The sequence below is a fragment of the Musca domestica genome, unplaced genomic scaffold, assembly GCF_030504385.1.
Source record: "Musca domestica strain aabys unplaced genomic scaffold, Musca_domestica.polishedcontigs.V.1.1 8, whole genome shotgun sequence".
Lineage (NCBI taxonomy): Eukaryota > Metazoa > Arthropoda > Insecta > Diptera > Muscidae > Musca > Musca domestica.
Window position 1 is genome coordinate 2,511,509 of NW_026712409.1, and position 22,108 is coordinate 2,533,616.

At 34.1% G+C, this 22,108-nt stretch overlaps 2 protein-coding genes across 5 annotated transcripts; one reads left to right on the forward strand and one right to left on the reverse strand.

Moving 5' to 3' along the window:
- Nucleotides 1–323: 323 nt before the first annotated feature.
- On the reverse strand, nucleotides 324–875 carry LOC101887720 (large ribosomal subunit protein mL42). The gene has a single exon (XM_005176474.4). The coding sequence runs from the start codon at nucleotides 808–810 to the stop codon at nucleotides 433–435; it is 378 nt and encodes a 125-aa protein (XP_005176531.1). The 5' UTR covers nucleotides 811–875; the 3' UTR covers nucleotides 324–432.
- A 7,089-nt stretch (nucleotides 876–7,964) lies between these two features.
- On the forward strand, nucleotides 7,965–22,034 carry LOC101887883 (protein eiger). 4 transcript variants are annotated; one of them, XM_020039884.2, is made up of 7 exons: nucleotides 7,965–9,002; nucleotides 10,924–11,055; nucleotides 18,884–19,191; nucleotides 19,250–19,333; nucleotides 19,400–19,500; nucleotides 20,814–20,942; nucleotides 21,386–22,034. In XM_020039884.2, exons 1-7 carry the CDS (start codon nucleotides 8,835–8,837, stop codon nucleotides 21,757–21,759), a joined length of 1,296 nt encoding a protein of 431 aa, XP_019895443.1. In that variant the 5' UTR covers nucleotides 7,965–8,834; the 3' UTR covers nucleotides 21,760–22,034. The 4 variants fall into 4 exon arrangements, with proteins under 4 accessions (XP_019895443.1, XP_005176532.1, XP_019895444.1 ...); XM_005176475.4 differs by having other exon boundaries at nucleotides 7,966–9,002; nucleotides 19,397–19,500; XM_020039885.2 differs by having other exon boundaries at nucleotides 7,969–9,002; nucleotides 20,832–20,942.
- The last annotated feature ends 74 nt before the right edge of the window (nucleotides 22,035–22,108 follow it).

A 22,108-nucleotide genomic window follows, 5' to 3' on the forward strand; every position in this document is an offset into this window, starting at 1 on the left:
AAGCGTATAGCTATTAAAGCACAGGAGGCAGAGACCATCAATGAATGAAATGTGTAAAATAATTAAAATATATATATTTTGTACCATTACAAAAAAGATTAATATATTATTAATTTCGTAAGCTTATTCTACATTTACTAGTATAAGCTTATAAATAATGGTTCAATTTCGATTATTTATTATTTGAAAACATTTTTCATTTTTTTTCTCAAGCTTAAGGCTTATATTCTTAAGCTTATTGTAATATTATTCTCAAACCATTTTGGTAAGTTGGGATATGACAGAGACTGTATGTTGCTCTGCTGATTCATTCACAGGCACAATTTCAATAATTCAAAGTATAATTAAAATAATAGTTTATTTTATGATATATTCAACAAGTTTTTTTCCTCATTTATTTTATAAACAATGATGCCGCTAAGATAGGAAAGCTTACAAATAAGGTCTATCCATTGGAGTGTCCTTAGCCTTCTTGTCTCTGGAACGGGGGAACCATCTGTGCTTGGTTGTATGTGTTAAACGCATCAATTCCGCACGTGCCACTTCGGGACGTTTGTCTTTGAAGGCACTCATTGCATTTCGCAGTGATTCTTCCTTCATCAATGATGTTGACTGTGATTCAGTAGCAGCGGGCAGAGGTTTTGTAAATTCATATGGGTACGAAGGATCCGGATGCCAGGCAACAATAGTTTTTCCATGAGGGGCTACAGCAACACCTTCCACTAATCTCCGGCCACCAATAGCATTTTTGTTTATAGATAAATTCAAAGAATTTGTTGAAAACTGTCGAAGTAAACGTATGGACGACATTGTGCTCCCGGAATTGTGGTTTTATAATGTTTTCATATGGTTAGTGATGGGCGGAATGTTGTGAAATGATACATTTTTCGATTTGTTCACAGTCAAATAATCGAAATGATGCAAAGAGTTACCGAAATAAGTGCTGCCAAGTTATAGACTATGCATTTTAAATTGCGCCATCTGTAGGTTGTTGCAATGCTTTAAAGAGAATTTTTTTTTTAAATTACCAAAATAAATGCCAGGCAGTAATTTATTGTTAGACTTTTTATTTAAGTAAGCATCATTAAACAAATTGACTTCTCGGAGAAAATGAATTTTCTCTTGTTCAAGAGATGATCGTATGTTTATGATGTCATATTTCTCTTTTGAGACGAACTAAGTTTGTATTCGCACTAATGTATTATTATTTTATACTTTTCCTTTTTAATTTGCTGTGTTATTTTAAAATGTTCAGCCGTGAGCATACTAAGTAAAAAGAAAAAAAGATTAACTAGTTTTTCTAGCATTGGAATGGGATTTCTCTAAACAGTTACAAAAAGGTACAATTTGTATATTTTTGCTAATAAGGGAGAAAAGTTTGAATTTATCTTCGCAGTAAAATGAAAAGGGTGGCTTATTACTAAGTTTAAATCACATGTATTCTATCTTCGATCCGTATTTTGATAAGTCTATTGAATTAAACATTGTCGAAAATATAACTAGGTAAATAAAATAGCCTTGCTTGATGAAGGATGAATTCATTTACTTACCCATGCGTTCTCCCAACCATGGTGCATTCCCTTCTTAAAAAGAAAACTGAAAGAAAAGTTTTGTTTACTTCTACTCACACCCGTAAATTAGATTCATCATGATGTGCCAACTACAACAATTTTAGTTCATTTATACCTGGTCTTCGTCACAAAGAGAGGGAGAGATGTAGAGAGGCGTATTCTTTCACCCATCAATACAATAGATCGCCCATTCATAAATGTTGTAATACGTTCTCGTGTCAATTAGACATTGTAGGCTTGAAAACATTTTAAAACGATTATCGACTTGCGTCAGTGAACCTAGATAAACATAATAAATGCAATGATCTTTTTTATGGCTTTGGGAAAATTCTTTCTGAATGAATGTCGAGTAATTAGTACGAAAATGAGTGGCTGCTGAAATTTATAAGTAAGTGATATGTATATGAACATATGTAATTGTATTGTCTATTGTATTTCTTTGGTAAATACAAGATTTACTATGCATTATGTATGCAGTTTGAAAACTCTATTCAGATATATTCTTTTTTTATAATGATTATTAAAACATTTAATTTTTGAGTTTCTATTCTAAAAGTTGAATACAGTACTTCAATCGGCGCCAAGAAGTCCAAAATATTTTTACTATCCACTCTATGTCATTCCGTTTGTAAAACCTCGAAATATACATTTTAGACCCCTCAAAGCATATATATTTTTGTTTACTCGTTTGTGGAAGTCACTCTTGCTTCCGAACGAAATGAAGTAGATTGATATAATTTTACTTAAATGTATATTATGTCTGCGGGACTTTTGGTAGTGAAAATGGGCGATGTAGGTCCACGTTTTGGTATAGCCCCCATATAACGGTACCTCCCGATATTCGGTATTTTGATGATATTAGCGACAATATTCATTGGAATTCTTTCATATTTGGTATTTGATGTTCGTTATAGCCCCCCACAGCCTATGACAGGAGATTGTATGTGCAGGTTCACCTCTTCGTATACCCCCCATATAACGGTACCTCCCGATATTCAGTATTTTGATGATTTTAGCTACATTATTCACCGATTTTTTTTTTAAGTTTCGCATTTGAATATTGTAATGGCTTTTGACAAAAGTTACCTATGTAGGTCCATGTCTTCATATAGACCTAATATAACAGCTACATTCGGTATTTTTAAGATTTCAAAAGAATTTTTAACAGATTTTATTGTTTTTGAGAATTGCCAAATTCGTTCCAAATGGTGGAGGGTATTCAAAGTTCGGCCCCAGCTTTTTTAATTGTAACATATCTCAAATTTATAATTTGCAGTCCTAATAAGATCATATTTTGGATAAAAGTTGGTATCAAAGGCAACTTTCGCCATTTAGATTAATACAACTAGATTATGTTTTTTCGATGAATCAATGGTAACATAAACTTAAATCTGGAACATTTGTTAAGTGATAAGGAGGGTAAACAACAATAAATCTCAAGTCCGCACAATAAATCCCTTCATCATTTAAATCATTAAAGAAATAATTTGTGTTTGGAAAGCGTATAATTAGTTTGTGATTTTTTCTAACATACACTCTCTCTAATAAAAAAAATCTTTAATATTTTGATAATAACCAGACCTAGTTATACCACAGACACATACATACAAATGTTAATCTCAATAATGGCGTACAAATACAAAAACATTCATACGTACTTATTTCTTTAGAGTTCAAAAGTTCATTAATATGTATTATTAATAATAATTATTGTCATTGTTTTACGGTTTATCAGTCACAAATTAAAATGAGATTTGGGGAATTTTTCGCTTCGCTTTTATTGTTCAGATTTGTTCGAACAGAAAATGGTCGAAGAACAACGCTCATAGAATTTTGAATGGGATAATTGACTGCAGGAATGATGATAATGTGCAGCAGAGTCTTGTAAACATGTTTTCGGTTATACTTTTTTTCGGTGATAATTTTCTTCTGTTTTGGGAAAATCCACGAATGAGCGGACGAATTGTTATCTCGTAAATGTCACGAGCACAAATGTATTTTGACATTTGTTTTTGGTAATTGTAGCAGGAGTTTGGGTATTTGTAACGTGAGGCGAAAGAAAAGACAAAAGCGAATGTCTTTTATGCCTGACCATAAACGACAAATTGAAACATTGGTCAGATAAGACTTTTGGTCGTCATAGCTGGAGGATGGTGCATTGAAATAATTTTGGTTTGGTTTTAATGGTTACAATGCGTTTGGTCGTTTTCACGATGTTGCGTACAAAATGTATCTGAATGGAAACAGATTCCATTAGCTTAGATAATTCAGATTAAATTCTAATGTTTCCGTCATTATTTTCTTTTAATTTTTAATTGGAAATATTCTATTTGTTTTCATTTTGCGAAACAGTAATGGAGCCTTAAGTCTGGGAGCTTGCATGATACAATGAAAACAAGGGTAGGACATGTTAGAGAAAGTTAGAAGTATATGGACTTTCCTGTATGGATGGTAATTACTATCAAAACAAATGCAAAAAGTGGTCTTGTATTAAACAACTTGTTAACTAGGAAAGACTACATTCGGAATATCAACATTTATATACTCAAAGAGCTGACAATTTTTATTTTAATTTTTACTTTATGTTTTTTTAAATGGTAAGAAAAGGTATTACAGAACTTTGAATACCCTCCACCTTTTGGAACGAATTTGGAAATGTTCAAAAAATATAACATTCGCCAAAAATCCTGTTAAAATCTTAAAAATACCGAATATAGCCATTATATTGGAGTCTATACGAAGACGTGAAAATGCATAGGAAAGATTTCTCATACGCGATTTCAATATTCAAAAATGAAACTTGAAAAAAATGCAGTGAATAATGTCGCTAAAATCATCAAAATACCGAATTCAGGGAGGTATTGATATACGGGGCTTGTACGAAAGCCTGGACCTGCATGTGGGTATTACGATATCTTGAATCTATGTAGACATTTCTCTTCCAGGGAGTGAAGTGCTTGGAAAGAACTTCTAGTATAGATTTTTAGGCAATTCCATTGAAAAGTGTTGCTAAAATCATCACAATACCGAATATAGGAAGGTACCGTCATATTGGGGATAAACCATATCGTGGACCTTTATAGACAATAATCTTCCAGGGGATGAAGTACTCAGAAGGAAACACTTATGTGGATTTTCATACAATTTTATTGAAAAATTTGGATACAATAATCAAAATACCGAATATCTGGGGTACCGTTGTAAGGGGGCTATACGATATCGTGGACCTATATAAGTAATTCTCTTCCGGAGGGTAAATTACTTAAAAAGAACTCTTTGTGTGGATTTTCAGACAATTCTATTGGAAAATGTGGCTTAAATCATCAAAACACCGAATATCGGGGATACCGTTGTATGGGGGCTATACGATATCGTGGACCTATATAAATAATTCTCTTTCAGAGGGTAAAGTACTCAGAAAGAACTCCTTGTGTGGATTTTCAGACAATTCCATTGGAAAATATGGCTAAAATCATCCAAATACCGAATTTTGGGGGTACCGTTGTATGGGGGCTATACGTTATCGAGGACCGATATGGCCCATCTTCGAAATTTGACCTGCCTGCAGACAAAAGACTGACTCTAGCGTGATTGCAACAGACGGAGGGACGGACAGGGCTAAAGCGTTTTAATATATTTCTCTGATCAAGAATATACATATATACTTTGTTATGTCTAAAATGATTATTTCGATGAGTTACAAACGAAATGACGAACTTAATATACCCTCCATACTATGTATGGTGGAAGGTATACAAATTAATATAGATATTGTTAATATTATCGTCCTTAAGGCATTTCAAAATTTTTATGTATCCATCCATCAATCCCTGCATTTTCTGTAATTAACTTTGTTAAAATAAACTTTATTGAAAACAGGTGCAAGATGTGTGCATATAGAATGGATTTATGGATAAACGTTTTGACAATTACATCTTGTCAAAGGTATAAATTTGAATAGATTGATTTCCGGTTCTGGAAAGTGAATTGAATTTAGGAATTTTACAACAAAATTATGCAAAACAAAAAAATAGGTTCAAAGAAATTTTCAACATTTCTAAATAGTAAAGACATCAGTAACATCCACTAGGATACCAAGCAAATTTCGTCCGCCAAGAAATTTGTGTTAACACACAAATATCACTTTTCCATATGTCAGAAATACTCCTTACAATTGTTGTTTATTCCAACTCTTTTACTATGTGACAAAAACAAAAACATATACAACTATAAACAACCCTCGATCGGTAATTAACACAACATTAAAACCCAAATGTCATTAAGTGAATTCAAATTTGTGTTTAAATCATTTTCACACACATAAAACCAAAAAAAGAAATGAAATGAAATTAAATAACAACACACACGCAGCCATAAACAAGAAAGCCGGATAGGGGCGGCTGCTGTTAAAGGAAAGAAAAATAAAAACAAAACAAAAATAATTGCAAAAATCCCTCAACACATTGGGTTCTATTCTCTCATTTACTTTGAAGGAGACAAAAAACGACATCGAGAACATTGTTTGTCGACAAATCAAAGATCTTCGTCATTTTTTTATTCTACTCAACACTATTTCTCTTCTCTTGCCGCCTTTGCCAGACTCTTTGGCACAGATACAGGTACACTCAATAAAACAGTGGAATATTTAAAGCAAACATTATTTTCTTATGGGGCCTTTATTGTTAAAAAAATCAAAATCTTTTCATAATTTAATTTTCATAAGATCGAACTATCCGGATAACGCAAAAACTGTGGATATTCTCTAGAATTAGTTAAAATAGTGGATCGTTGTATTTCGTTTCTTTATTCAAGTATTTCCTTCCATTAATACAATAAGTGCAAGAGAAAAACGAAAAGTTTTTCAAGAATTATAAAGAAGAAAAAATTTTGTAGTAGGACCAAGGAACGAAATGAACGATTTAAAAAAGAAATGAATAAATTGAACTATGAGAACGAAAAAGCTGGATATAATTCCTTTGAAATAGTTCCGGAACGACACAACTCTAACAGAAGGAGCGTTAGTTTGTGTGGAACTGAAAACCCCATTTAAATAATTATTACTGCGCCAAAAAATATATATATATTTTGCTTGCCTTTTTAAAAAGAGGTTAGACGAAACAGGCCCATAAATGTTTTTGACGGTCTTAATAGCATGTTACAATAATTACAAGGTAGGGCGGAATGATTAGCAAAATACAGGGTGAGATAAAACAACTACAACAAAGTCAAACGCCATCTTTTTTATATTTCTTAAATTTTATTGAATGAAAGCAAAAAATGTCGGCAATAGCATCAAATTTCAAAAAAAAAAAACAAAAAAATTAGATTTGTTCGAATTGGTCACCTTTGGCACGAATTATGGCCTTCAAACGGCCAATGAAACCGTCACAGGCTACATGAATGTTGTTCTGTGGTATTTTGGCGAAGGTGCACATTTTCAGCTGATCTATTTGCAAAGTAAATACGATTATTTTGTTTGTTTACACACTGCTGGACAACGAATGTTTTCTCATCGGAGAAAACCAAATTCGGCAAGCAACTCTTTAGCTCTTTTGAGCCTATTAACTTTCAGTTGTAGGGTAAGTTCTTGCACTTTTTGGAATTTAAATGGCTTTACACCGAATGGAATATTGCGATCTGTTCAGCTCACGAGCCATTTTTCGGCCACTGCAATGCGGGTTTCGATCAAGTCGCTTCTTTAGTTTTCGAACCATATCTGCTGATGTTGCTGTTTTCTTCCGTCCACTTCCCTGACGTCGGGCTACGCTACCAGTATCACAGTAACGAGCGATGATACGAGACACAAAAGATTTATTCACATTTAAATGCTGGAGTGCTTCATCGATAGCCACTTGTGGTTTTCCTGCCAAACATAAAGAAATCCCACTATCACGCTTGAATTCCATCACGAATAACTTTTTTTCTGGAAAATTCTCACCAAAATGCTTTTGTACGCTTGTAAACAATACAATGAGCTATCACTGGAATAATTTTAATAGCTGTCGGACGAGTGGCTTAGAAATGACAGCAGTCTGGTTGCAGTTTTTTCATATCACCCTGTAAGATATGACACTACCTTCCTCTCTTAGAAGTTGGTTGACTGAATTCCTTCAGAAAAACAATCACAGGGATCTATTTTCAAAATCAAAGCCAAGAATGTTTTCATTTCATGCCCTCTTTACCTGGGCCTTGCCACTTACAACCCCGTGCTCTCAACCAACACAAACGCCTACCCCTGCCACACATTCAACACGGAAGTGTGAATGTGTGCAGGTCGTAGGAGATTTTCACTACTCCTGTAAACGAAGAAAAGAGCACTGGGCCAGTCGGATGGATGGACACAATGCTGCTACCATTGCTACTGTGTGCGCTCTGTGTGGACGATCGACAGAGTGGACATCATCAGAGCGGTGTCTGGCTGGCTGTGTCAATTCGAATGAGCACAGCACCGTCTAGTCTCACACTGATCACTTCTTCTGGGGAAAGACAAAAACACGCAAGGAAATAAAAATCAGTCGCGTGCGGGTCATAAGAACGAACGGACATCGCATCAAAGTTGTTCCATTCAGTCGTCGTCGACAAATCGGATCGTAAAGAAGTCTGGTGGCAGAGCGTGTTGTGTGTTTTTGTTTTTCTGCGTTGTTGTCGTCCCATGATCTCAAAAAGACCACAAAATCTCTTTTAATTTAAGTGATGATAACAACGAAATAATACAAATGCCGCAAATGATAAATATTTGTGGATGTGAATGAATGAATGAAAAGGCGAAAAACAAAAAATAGAATTGAATAGAAACTTGTGTCCATCGATAAATTTCACAAAAAAACAAAGTGTCGTGGTATTTCCATTAGAATTTGCAATCAAAGTAAACTCCATGTCATGATCACTGGAGGCTGCTGTGCAACATAAAACACAAACATCTACTTTAGTGTCCACGCCAGCAAGAAAGTCAAGCCAGGAAACAAGTTTTGCCAAAACAGTGAACTTTGTCTGTGCTGTCGCACCCTTCGGAATTGTGTCCATGTGCGATATCATGCACACAGATGTGTTCCTTGAATTGTGATCATTAAAACAATAAAAAAAAATAATAAACACAAAATAAAACTACTGCAACAATTTAGAAGTGACAAAAGAAGCCAAAGAAACAAAAACATTCTTCTACTCCAAGTTGCCAAGAGCGAATTAAACTCGTCTCTGTTTTTTAATTAAACTTTTAATTGTACTTGCTTCCAGTCTGCTGCTACGACTGCTACATCTCCAAATATGACCGCTGAAACTCTTAAGCCGTTCATAACACCCGGCAGTGTTGATTATGTGACAACATCCCATTCAAGTGCCTCATCCGTTCACAGTCGAAGTAGCCGTTGCTTTCTTGCAATTGCGGCAAGTGCCCTTGTGGTGGTGCTGATCACTTCGTTGTTGGGTCTTACGGTAAGTTCACAGTCAACACTGAATGGATGCAGTGAATAGTCATTTGCATCCACCTACATTTCCGGGAAAGGAATTGACACTAGATAGGGAGATCTTTGGATTAGAAGTTTTTTCATCCCCCTCTATAAAGAAACCAAATAAAGAAATAGACACAAGATAAAGGGGACAACGCTAGTGAGATGTTTGGTTTAGAAAACTTTAATTGTTTTCCTCCCCCGCTAAACAGAAAAAAATATTATTTAAATTTAAGAATTAAAAAGTTATTAAAAATGTGATTAGAAATAAAAGTGCGTTCATAATGAGGATCTTAAGTTGTTCATCGATCTGATATGTATTTTGGGGTTTATTGAGTAGGAAAAAGGTCAATATAAGTACAGGGTGAGATGGAAAACCCGCAACCAACTTCAGACAGCCGTCATTTCTAAGCCACAGCTGTTAAAATTATTCCAGTGACAGATCATTATATTGTCTACAAGCGTACAAAATCATTTTGGTGAGAATTTTCGAGAAAAAAGTTATTCGTGATGGAATTCAAGCGTGATAGTGTGATTTCTTTATATTTGGCTGGAAAACCACAAGTGGCTATCGTTAGGGCACTCCATCATTTATATGTAAAAAAATCTTTTGTGTCTCGTACCATTGCTCCTTACCGTGATACTGGTAGCGTAACCCGACGTCAAGGAAGTGGACGGAAGAAAACAGCAACATCAGCAGAAATGCTTCGAAAAGTAAAGAAGCAGTTTGATCGAAACCCGTGTCGCAGTTGCCGAAAAATGGCTCGTGAGTTGAACACATCGCAATATTCCATTCGGCAAATATTGAAAAAGAGCTCGGAGTAAAGCCATTGAATTTCCAAAAAGTGCAAGAACTTACACCTCAGCAGAAAGAAAATAGACTCAAAAGGACTAAAGAGTTGCTTCGCTTGGCCGAAAATGGTGAACTGACAAATTTGGTTTTCTCCAATGAGAAAACATTCGTTGTCCAGCAGTTTGTGAAGAAACAAAATGATCGTGTTTACTTGCCAAAGAGGTCAGCTGAAAATGTGCACCATGGTGATGGTGTGGGCCGCCATAACAGCAGATGGTCGCTCTCCGCTCGTATTAATCATAAGAATAAATGCCGAATATTATCGCAAAAATATTCTGGAGGATGTATTAAAGCCTTGGGCACGCAAACATTTTGGCCGCAGACCTTGGTCATTCCGACAGGACTCAGCACCATCCACTCAGCACGCACCGCCCAAGAATGGTTACAAAATGAGGTTCCTCGCTTCATTTCCAGCGCACAATGGCCACCAAAATCTCCGGATACTAATCCGTTGGACTCTTGTGTCTGGAGTATTTTGGAAAGCAAGGTTGGCACTAAAAAATACAAAAGTGTCGATCACCTCACGTTTAAAGGCCATAATTCGTGCCAAAGGTGACCAATTCGAACAAATCTAAACTTATTTCAAAATTTAATGCTATTTCCAAAATTTTTTGCTTTCATTCAAAAAAAAAAAAAATGTAAAAATGATGGCGTTTTACTCTGTTGCAGTTTTTTTATCTCACCCTGTACATATGTGTCCAGCTTAAGTCGTCGGATTCGATTTTGACACTTTTTTTTTTTTTTTTTTTTTTTTTTTTTTTTTTCGAAGAAGCCGCCGATGACTTAACCCAGTCTAAAAACGTTTTATATATTTCCACCCTTAATCTATAAAAGTTTAGCTTACTATTCTAAGCATTAAGTTTTCTATCCACGCAGTACCGAAACCATTTTATTTTTTAATTACATTTGTAAATCCGTTAAATTTTGTTGCTATTACATCTGCACAGATTGGAACTAACACGCGCATTGAATTCGTTCGAAATCAATTACCATTTATATTTAATTCTTTGAGGATTTTTTCCAACAACTGAAATAATGTTTTATTTATTTTCAGATATGGCATACCGTTCGCATATCGAATCTGCAGACCGAAGTGGGAAATTTGAACAAAGTTATTGAGAGTATGCAAAAACGTTTGGGTCTCACATACTTGGATGACTTAAGCGATCTCGAAAAGGAGGATGAGGTAAGGAGGCGGACAAGTGTCGTCTACAGCAAAACAGACAGACCGACAGACGACGATCAATTGGTATCATTTTGGAAAAAAAAAAACTTTGGTGTTGTTGTTCTTTAGCGCCATAATAATCAATTTGAGGGGGAATATAAAAAATAATTGATGCCACAAATGAGAGCACCGTGGGGGAGAGGGTAATTTTATTGTATATAAATATTTGGTAATTTTTTTTCATTCTCAAATATGAAATCATAAATGAAATTATTATACACTTGATTGCCAATATGACGAAGAGCAGACATGACGGACAAGAACCACAATATTTGGATTAAAGAGCAAAAAGACGAACAGCAGAAGAAACAAAACGAAACAAGATGTGTCGCTTTGCTGCTGCTGCTTCCCGTTGTTATGGTGCTGTGGCACAACCATTTAATTAGCTTAAAATTGCTATTGGCGCCATTCTTTGCATTCAGACAAACAGAATTTTTTATTTTTATTTTTTGAGAATAAAATCCCAAAAATTAAATATTTTCCACTTTTGAAAACAAACGCCACACAAACCGCCGATCCATGGATGATGACAGATTGCAAAATTGTTTCTGGGCCATGAAATCGTCTATTTTTCTGAATTATTTTAGCATATTAGACTGTGTCGAATAATGGACCATTATTTTGAAGATTGTTTTGTCAACGACATGTTTAGATTAATTTCCCAAACACTACATTTTCTGTTTTATATTTGTATATATTTGTTTTTTTTTATAAAGACTGAAAATACCATGGATTTTTAATTATATTGAGATTTCCTGAGTTTTAAAGGGAATTCGAGATATAGGAAACTTTAGGTGAGAATACATAAAACGCATTTTTGATTGGCTTAAATCATCGGCAGTATTCTTTGAAAAAGAACAAAGGAGCATAGGGAGAACAAGGATAAATTAAGTGAGATTGAACTGAGAAAACCTAACACTCCTCTATTTATTTACGAAGAAATCAGCCGATGATTAAAGCCAGTAAAAAACGTTTTATGCATTCTCACCTTTAGTCCCTGCCTAAAAAAATAATTCCTGAATTAAAATTTCATAATATTCAAATCGCAATAGCGGATTGTTATCAAAAATAGTTTTCTTTTCCGACTTAAATATATAGGACTCGAAAATAGTCTATTCAAAATAAGCATATGAAATTGCACAAAGTTCCATCAATGTTTTATTTTTAGGAGAAAAGCTATAGTTTGGCGCTACAAGAAAATTCTAAAAGCGATCTGAAAAAACTCAAAGTTTACAGGATGTAATCTATTTTTTCGGTTAAAACACTTTTTCTTTATGTTTACAGAGCGAGATAAAAAAACTGCAACAAAGTCAAACGCCAAAATTTTTACATTTTTTTTAATATTATTGAATGAAAGCAAAAAAATGTCGGAAATAGCATCAAATTCTGGAATATGTTTAGATTTGTTCGAATTGGTCACCTTTGCACGAATTATGGCCAATGAAACCGTCACACGTTGCTCTGCGGTATTTTGGCCCATTCCCGGCGAAGCGTTGGCTTGAAGTGATCGACTATTTGGTATTTTACAGTGCCAACCTTCCCTTTCCCAAATACTTCAGACACAATAGTCCAGCGGGTTTTTATCCGTAGATTTTGGTGAACAGTGTGCGCTGGAAATGAAGCGAGGGAACCTCATTTTGTAATCATTCTTAGGTGGCGCGTGCTAAGTGCGATGGTGCTGAGTCCTGTTGGAATGTCCAATGTCTGCGGCCAAAATGTTTGCGTGACCAAGGCTTTAATACACCCTCCAGAATATTTTCACGATAATATTCGTTCGATTAATACGAGCGGAGAGCGACCATAGGCTGTTATGGCGGCCCACACCATCACCATGGCAAGTGCTTGAGTTCTGGTGGCCAACCGAAGGTGCACATTATCAGCTGACTTCTTTGGCAAGTAAACACGATCATTTTGTTTCTTCACAAACTGCTGGACAACGAATGTTTTCTCATCGGAGAAACCCAAATTCGTCAGTTCACCACTTTCGACCAAGCAAAGCAACTCTTTAGCTCTTTTGAGTCTATTTTCTTTCTGTAGCGGTGTAAGTTCTTGCACTTTTTGGAATTTCAATGGCGTTACCCCGAGCTCATTTTTCAATATTTGCCGAATGGAATATTGCGATATGTTCAGATATGTTAACGAGCGATGGTACGAGACACAAAAGATTTATTCACATTTAAATGATGGAGTGCTGTAACGATAGCCACTTGTGGTTTTCCAGCCAAATATAAAGAAATCACACTATCACGCTTGAATTCCATCACGAATAATTTTTTTTTGTGAAAAATTCTCACCAAAATGCTTTTTGTACGCTTGTAAACAATATAATGGAATAATTTTAGAAGCTGGCGGGACGAGTGGCTTAAAAATGACAGCAGTCTGAGTTCGGTTGCAGATTTTTCATCTCACTCTGTAGCGTTCATAGAAAATTTATTTTTTTGTAGAAAGAATTTTTATGGAATGTAAAAAGTAAAGTGAAAAATTTATTGGTTTTAGATAAATTTCTCTGCAGCCGGCCAATCACTTAATTCCTGATGTGATTTTATTTTCAATGGGAAATTTCATTTGAACCCAAAATATAAATTGCTACCCTCGTAGAACTGCACATCCGTTTTTTTTTTCAGTTCCGAAACATCTTTACGGTATTAACCACAATAAACTCGTAAATAGTTGCTCATTATTATACCATTCAAATGCTCCACCAAGTCACAGCCGTACAATGTTTAAATGCGGGACTATTTCAGCACGTGCCGTTAGTCAACAGATTTTTGTGTGTCGATCATGTCTAATGTCCGATCGAATAAAAGATCTGCCCAAAAAGAAAATGCGTAAACATTTTTCTAAAACCAAAAAAATGATTTATGCACTTACAAATGGACTGCTGCGTATAGTCGACAGTCAATTGCGGTGCCTTTTTCTGCTGGCATTAGTACATACATAGTCGTATATGTACATACACACACGCATGGTACGCAAACTAAAAAACATCAATGGGGGAAAAGGGAGACTGCTTGCTTAGCTGCCATGCTGTGGATAAGTGGAATATAGGCTGTGGGAATTCCAAAGAGATTAGACACCATATCGAAATAAGTTTGTGAAAACGGACAGCTTTTTTTTGTATTTCCGGCATCTAGAACGATGGGGCGCGACCATTAAGAATTGACAAATCTGAATCATTTGACAAGTACCCACTTATTGTATCGAAGGGTCAGTTTTATTTGGGCACTTCGCCCTGGGACCATTGGGAGGATGTGTAATAATGAGCGATTTGTGTAAAGAAGAGAAGAAACATAAAACGATTCTAAGGCCGCAGAGAGAACGGAGAACTGCCACATGCGTCACTAGCAATTGTCGAGCATTGTTGCATCTCGAAATAATTTGAACGGCATTACGTTGACAATTTGGAAGATCGCAATTGGATAGCATAACGTTGTTGTCGTCATGCTACATGACGAATTTTAATGAATCATGCAACATGTTGGGGTTTTGTTGTTGTTGTAAAGGTAGCCCAGCCAAAATTGTAATATCTTGATCCAAGGCATTTGTAGCATAGATTTTTGATCAGTAAAGTAAACGGGGGGATGTCATAGACAAATGAAGATATAGACAACGAAATGTTAGTTTTGTATTTTTATCTAGGTGGCTCTCATCATGTTTTGCATAGTCAACATGCTGATTTACGCGTTCAACCCACTCGACTTCGAAAACACATTTTATCGTTTTTCAAGAATTTTGCTTGATTATTCCGGAATTTTTTGATATCGTCACGTACTTTTTCCATTTCTTTTATTATGGAACAATTTTCAACTGACAAATATCCTACAGTTTTTGTAATTTTAAATGTTTTAGAATTGAGTGACTTCAATATTCCCACTCAAACCCCTGAAACGATATAGACGACATCTGCTGATTCGATTTTTTTCGAAGATAAACGGTGAGAGCATTTCGTTGTCTATATTTTCATTTGTCTATGGGGATGTATATCAATGTGCGTGAGAGAAATTGTAAGAGAGAGAGAGAGAGAGAGAGAGAGTGGATTTGATAATTTAAGAGCTTTATTGCCACCTTGACATGCTGTTGTTGTTTTCAGTGTGGCAGTCTACAAAACAGGCATTAGTTTGTCCATAATAAGAAGATTTAATATAGAAGAGCAAAAGCCAATGAGCCAATCAATGAATATCTAATAAGAAAATTAAAGGACAAAATGCAACCAAGCAACAGTGGACCGATAGTGCTCATCTCTGAAGTGTTAAATCGAGTTTAATAATTATATCATGATTATGTTTGGACCCAAGCGGATACTACCTACGAGAGCTATCGTACGCATCAGAAATACAGACCTATACCGACTCCAAATGTCCTGCAACGAATTTGGTCCAAAGAGATCTAGGGCCTAAAACCGATATTTCCATGAGGCAGGTTTTGGCCGTATTAAATGCTGTAACTAAATATTTCTCTTTACCAGAAATCTGATATGAATATGTGATTTATCGAAATTTATGGTTTCGCATAAAATTTGATACGAATTTTCGATTTCCTTCAAAGTTTGCAAATACCAATATTTTTATCTGTATTACAATGATCTAGTACATCACGCATATTTCCACATTTTCCAAAAATATTCACGTATCTATATCTATAAAAGAGGAAAATGTTTGTATGTTTGTTTCTTTGTTTGTTTGTTTGTAATTTATGGACTCGAAAACCGCTAAACAGATTTTCCTGATAATTTGCATGTATACTGCAACATCGCCTGAAAGTAACATAGGCTATATACATTTTTGTAATTCCACTTGGAAGTGGAGATATAGCATCAGAATCGGAGGTACCTCCCAAAAATTTAGATTTCGTATGCACATATCTATTGATCGATTACAGATACAGTCTCCAAATTTGGAATGCGTAACGGAATTTGGAACAAAAATAAATTTGCCAAATTATATTAAAATCGGTTCACATTTGGATATAGCTCCCATACATATTTTTGGCCGATTTCTAGCATTCGATGCACCAAACACGCTATATATCCCAAATTTCAATGAAATTTGAAACGTGTGATGGATTTTATCTAATAAATTGATTTCCCAAATTATATTGAAATCGGTTCAGATTTGGATATAGCTTCCATATATATTTTCGACCGATTTCGTTCATTTGATGCCCCAAACACGATATGAATGTTCCAATCCAATGAAATTTGGAATGTTTAACGGGATTTGATCCAAAAATAAATTTATCAAATTATATTGAAATCGGTTCAGATGTGGATATAGCTCCCATATACATTTTCGGCCGATTTTATGTATTTGGTGCACCAAACACGATATGAATGTCCAACTTTAATGAAATTTAAAATAAGTAACGCAATTGGGAGCAAAAATGAATTTGTCAAATTATATTGAAATCGGTTCATATTTGGATATAGCTCCCATATATATTTTCGACCGATTTCATATATTTGATGCACCAAACACGTTATGTATCTCTAATTTCAATGAAATTTGGAATGTTAAAACGAATATACATTTGTCAAATTATATTGAAATCGGTTGAGGTTTGGGTATAGCTAATATATATATTTCGGCCGACTTTATACATGTTATGTACCAAACACGATATATATGACCAATTCCAATGAAATTCAGAATATGTGGCGGAATTTGGTTACAATAATAAATGTGATAAATTAATTGGTCGATTTCACATATTTGACGCACCAATTTCAATGAAATATGAAAGTTGTGGCGGAATTTGGTGTAAAAGTAATTTTTTTTTAAATTATATTTAAATCGGATCAGAACGCCTTAGGCTAACACTAAAACACAACACAACAGTTTCCTGCACGCTTGGTATTTGCTATGCAATAAAAAAATTCAAAGGACAAACCCTTCGTGTATGCATGTCATGTTACTGCTTTTCTAATGGTTTGGTTTATTAACGCATAAAAGTAGTGCAATATATATTTTTTTTTTGTAATAAAAAATAAAATTTTGAATGCATATAAAATCAAAAGGGGTAGCGAAGCGCACCGGGTTCAGCTAGTCTCATATAAAGTATAGAAAGTAGAAGATATAGTCCAAATCTGGCACGTTTTAATATTAGTAGCAGTCTTAGGTCAGATACGAATTGGTCAGTATTGGCCAACTTTGGAGGCCCATAAAGGGTCAACAGTTTGAAAAATCATAAATCAAGGCTAGGGGTATACTGGGGGAAATTTTCCCAGTAAGAATTTTTACTCTCAGTGACTCAAATGTCTCTCTCATTTCTCAATTTGTACAAATTATTACAAATTATCGAGTAAACGAACTTTTCTATTTTCTGTCAAAATCGATAATAGGTTTGTATGATAATCCAATATTTTGTACAGATTGTTACAAGATTTTGTTCGATAACCTAAGAGTCCAGTAAGTGAGAACGAGGAGTGTTGACAGCTAAGCTACTGAGAGTTTGCAAATCTTATTAGAAAAATGTACTCAGTGGAAATTATCTAGTTACATCAGACGTTTTGTAGCCGGTGCAAAATTTTTAAAATTTCGGGCAATAATTTTGTCTGTTGTTTCGTTTCTTACAATACTCTTGTGAACCTAGTGAAAAGTCCTTACAATTTAGTCTAACAAAACTATTATAATTGAGCAAATTGCAATTCCAAAACATATTTTTATAATTTTGAATACCTTTTATGTCTTGTCTTGAACAGTTTTGTTTAAAATGGTAACAAATATGATCTTTTTACATTTTGACCACTCTCTATATCATAAATATTCGATATTTTTCTAATACTCAATTGCATGTATGTATGTGTGTATTTTTGCTAAAATACAAAAAAAAAAAAAATAACGCCGTACAATAATTCAAAAAAATGTTCTATTTATAAAAATCCGAGATATTTAGTTGCTGATATTTGTATGGTCTTGTTGTGTTTATGATTAGCTGACAGTTTTATTTTTTTCTTACGTTGACTTTGTTTCCAAATGTTGCCCTACATTGTGTGGGAAAGTATGTTCGATTTGTAGATATTTAGTGACACTAATTTCGTTATTGCGTTATACAATACACAACAACTTATATTTTTGCAAAAACATCATTATAGGAATAGCAAATCAATGGCAAAATATCAATAATACATTTTTTTGAATTCACCATATGCAAAGATCATCATCAAAGATTTGTGTTCGACTAGCCCGAGAGATAAAATAGGAAAAAACGGGAAATCATGGTATTTTAGTTTTTTGAAATCAGAAATTACTTAAATGCTTGGAAATTGCTACTGTGATTTTTTTTACGAATTATAAAGCATTAAGCCTATTTATTAATTTGTTTATTCCCCGGAAAAACAAAGAACGTAAACAATACTCTTATATAATGATCTATTATACATATTTAATCTCCAGTATTAGATTCTATAATTTGTTTCACATTTACATATTTAAATCACTCGAGTGGTTTATCGAGGCTCTTGTGAAATTTTTATTTTTTACTTGGCGGTTAGTGTGATTTAAAATATTTTAAATAAATGGAATTTAGAAATGCGCATTTTTTGCATTCAATTCAATTTGATATATAGATTGAAATCTATTAATTTCAGAATTCACTGCATTGTGTTTTCTTTTTTTTTCTTTCTATTTTTATGGGAAAATAATGAATTGAAATCCATTTAGAAACATGTTGCAAAGTGTTCGAAATCTTAATTGAACATCTCAGAGCTTTTTTTCCGCTTTGCTTCGGCATTTTTCTTTTTGAAATATTTTCCTGTATTTGTTATTTACGGGTTTTGTTGTATTTTTAATAGAATAACAATGCTTTAATTGATGATATGCTGCCCGACGACGACGAAGATGATGATGATGGCGACGATGACAATGACAGTGAAAGTAATAGCGGCGAAGAAGACGATGATGAGGACGATGATGCCGATTATACATACGATGAATTACTTAAGAAATATAGCGATTATGAGGTGGACAACGAGGATGATGATGATGACAATGGCAATAATAGCAGAACCAATGATGACGATGATGATGATCTGTTTGATGATGATGATTTGTATGACGATTTTGAAAAATTCGTTGAATCGACAAAGGAAACCCCACAAAGGTATGCTAACAATTCAAATAATTTCCATGGTTGGTATTTTATGAATGTTTTATGATAGAAAACGCAAAACTCGTTCAGTATCTATGCTAAAGGACGCAACCGATGAGGTGCCATTAGATACCAGTCGTTCCAAAATGCAGAGGTATGTATTGAATTTACATAGCGTCTTTTATGTTGTTCATGTGGCTTTTTTATTACATTCCAGCAGGTCTCATAAATCTCTTGTTGCTGCAGAAAATGCCGAAAGACGTCGTAGTCCTATGAGATTGTACAGTTCTCGCAGGCGAAAGTTCCCTATGATAAAAAGCGGTACGTTTTTCCTATGGCGCATATGTCGATTAGTATATTAACCTTAATTTTTTGAGGAGCATGTTATCAAAAGTCATCGAATTACTGAGTTTATGTAACACAAGAGTTAGCACAGCATGCAATGGGATGTAGTTTGAAATCGGACTATTTCTTTTTTTATACCCCCACCATTCTATGGATGGTATATTAGCTTTATTTTTTGTTTGTAACTCCTCGAAATATTCATAATAGACCCTATAATGTATATATATTCTAGATCTGCGTAAAATTCTTAGGCGATCTGGCGATGTCCGTCTGTCTGCTGTAATCACACTATCTTTCGAACGAATTAATGTAGAAGACTAAAATTAGTAAACCAGAAGGCAGGATAAGTTCGTAAATGGGCCACGTCGCTCCATGTTTTCGGAATTTTCATGATTTTAGCAACATTATTTACCTGAATTATTTTAAATTTCATATTTAAAGTTCGTAATGGGTACTACAGCCTATGACAAAAAATTTCGTAAGCAGGTCCACGTCTTCGTATAGTCCCCATATAACTGTTTTCATTTAAGTGGTAGTTTTTGGATTTTTCGACAATTTTTCATGTTCTTTCCAAATGATGAAGTGTATTAAAAGTTCGGCTCGGCCGAAATTAGCTTCTTTTTACTTGTTAAGAAGTATAATAGTTTATCTTAGCATTTTAAGACGAATGTTCCCCACATTTTAATTCTAAATACTTTTGCACTTTTCAAATTCTTTGCTGTGCTTTTAGAATACGATTTTGAATTGTTGAATTTGTTCTATAGTTTCCTACTGATCCTAATAATATAGTGTCTATTTATTTCGATACTCATTTGAGAAAGTTCTGTTTGTGCTCCACATTTAGTGCCAAATATCAAGATTCGTTTTAAGATAAAGGACGTTTCGTACCAATAGTGTCAAACATTTTAAATCTTCGGTTCAATTTCTGGCGGACTTAAATTGATTATTTTTCCTCAAATCCCTCAGCCAACTAATATTTATGCACCCATATTTAAAAACATTCCAATCTTCCCATAATTTTTATATCTAGTATTTATTTAAATATTTGACAATAATTGATCGATCTTCAGTAGTAAATGTGTCCTTTAAAAGCTATGCTGTTTTTATATTATAACCTAACTATTGTCTAAAAGTATATCTGTATCAACAATTTAAGATATTGTGTAGAAAAAAAAAACAATCTGGAAACCCCTTAGCATTTTTTTTAAGTCTGACATAGGATACAATTTCTTTCTTTAATCTACTCTCAAATCTTAAAACATTTTTTTAATAAATTTTAATAATTTTAGATAAACATTTAATTTCAGCCAAAACAATAGAAACAATTAATGCTTTGAATGAAGTTGAAACATCCAAGCCGGCCGTTCATTTCCATCTAACGCATAAAATCCCCAATCATCCATCGGTTCGAGTTACTTGTAAGTATCTTTATTTTATGTTATTTAATACGGGTCTGTCCAAGAAGCGTATTTTGTTGTTTCACATCATCAATGAACCAATAGTTTCTGCTGGGGATGTTTTACTAAAAAAATAATTGTCAGAATAATTTCTGCTGGGGATGTTTTACTAAAAAAATAATTTTCAGAAATAAGGTTTGGCAGAGTAAAGTAAATTAAAAAGTATTTTTTTAAGAAAAATAAAAAAATATCGAAAAATACTCAAAATTTTACGCGATATATTGTACTTGTTGTATATTGTTAAACCTTACAAGAAAAGGCTTAAAAGAAGGCCACATCTTTTAATACGATTTGATTTTAGAGTTAAAGAAAATACATTTTCCTGACAGATCACCCAAATATGGCGATTCCCTTTTAATAATTCATTAATATTTGAATAATAATTTCCAATTCTTTCTCTGCAGCATATACTGGCGACGTCTACATTGGCAAACCAACATGGACAAATGAACGCGAATCTCTCGACACGTATTTTCATGTTGAAAACGGTGTACTGACAGTGCATGAACCGGGCCTTTATTATGTGTACGCCCAAATATGCTACCACAATCATCACAATCAGAATGGTTTCGTTATATTCCATGGCCATAAACCATTCCTGCAATGTTTGAGCCACATCTTTACGAACAATCATTCGGTCTTCAATACCTGTCACACCAGCGGCCTAATATATTTGAAACGAGACGAACAAATTCACATCCAAGATTTCCACACCGATCGTAAAACGCATCTTCAGGAGGAGAACAATCGAAGCTATTTCGGTTTGATTAAAATTTAGAACGCTACAATTGATATTTAATTATTTTTATATCACTTAAACTTTTGCTAGCGTATTTAAAACTAAAAATGTTTTTTAATAATAACACAAATGTATTTATCGTGTAAATGCACCAATCTGCTACCAACGATGTGTGGGGAAGCTCACTCAGTTATATAAACAAATGCTAAAATCCAATAGATCGTACTAATAAATTATTAAAACCAAGAATATTTTTTTATATATATAAATGTATGTAGTCAATAAATATAACTAATAAGTAAGTCAAAACCAAATGTATTTTTTGAAACTTTCTTGGCCGAAACACTTGGCAACCCGATTTTGCGTGTGTTACTGCGCACGCATATCG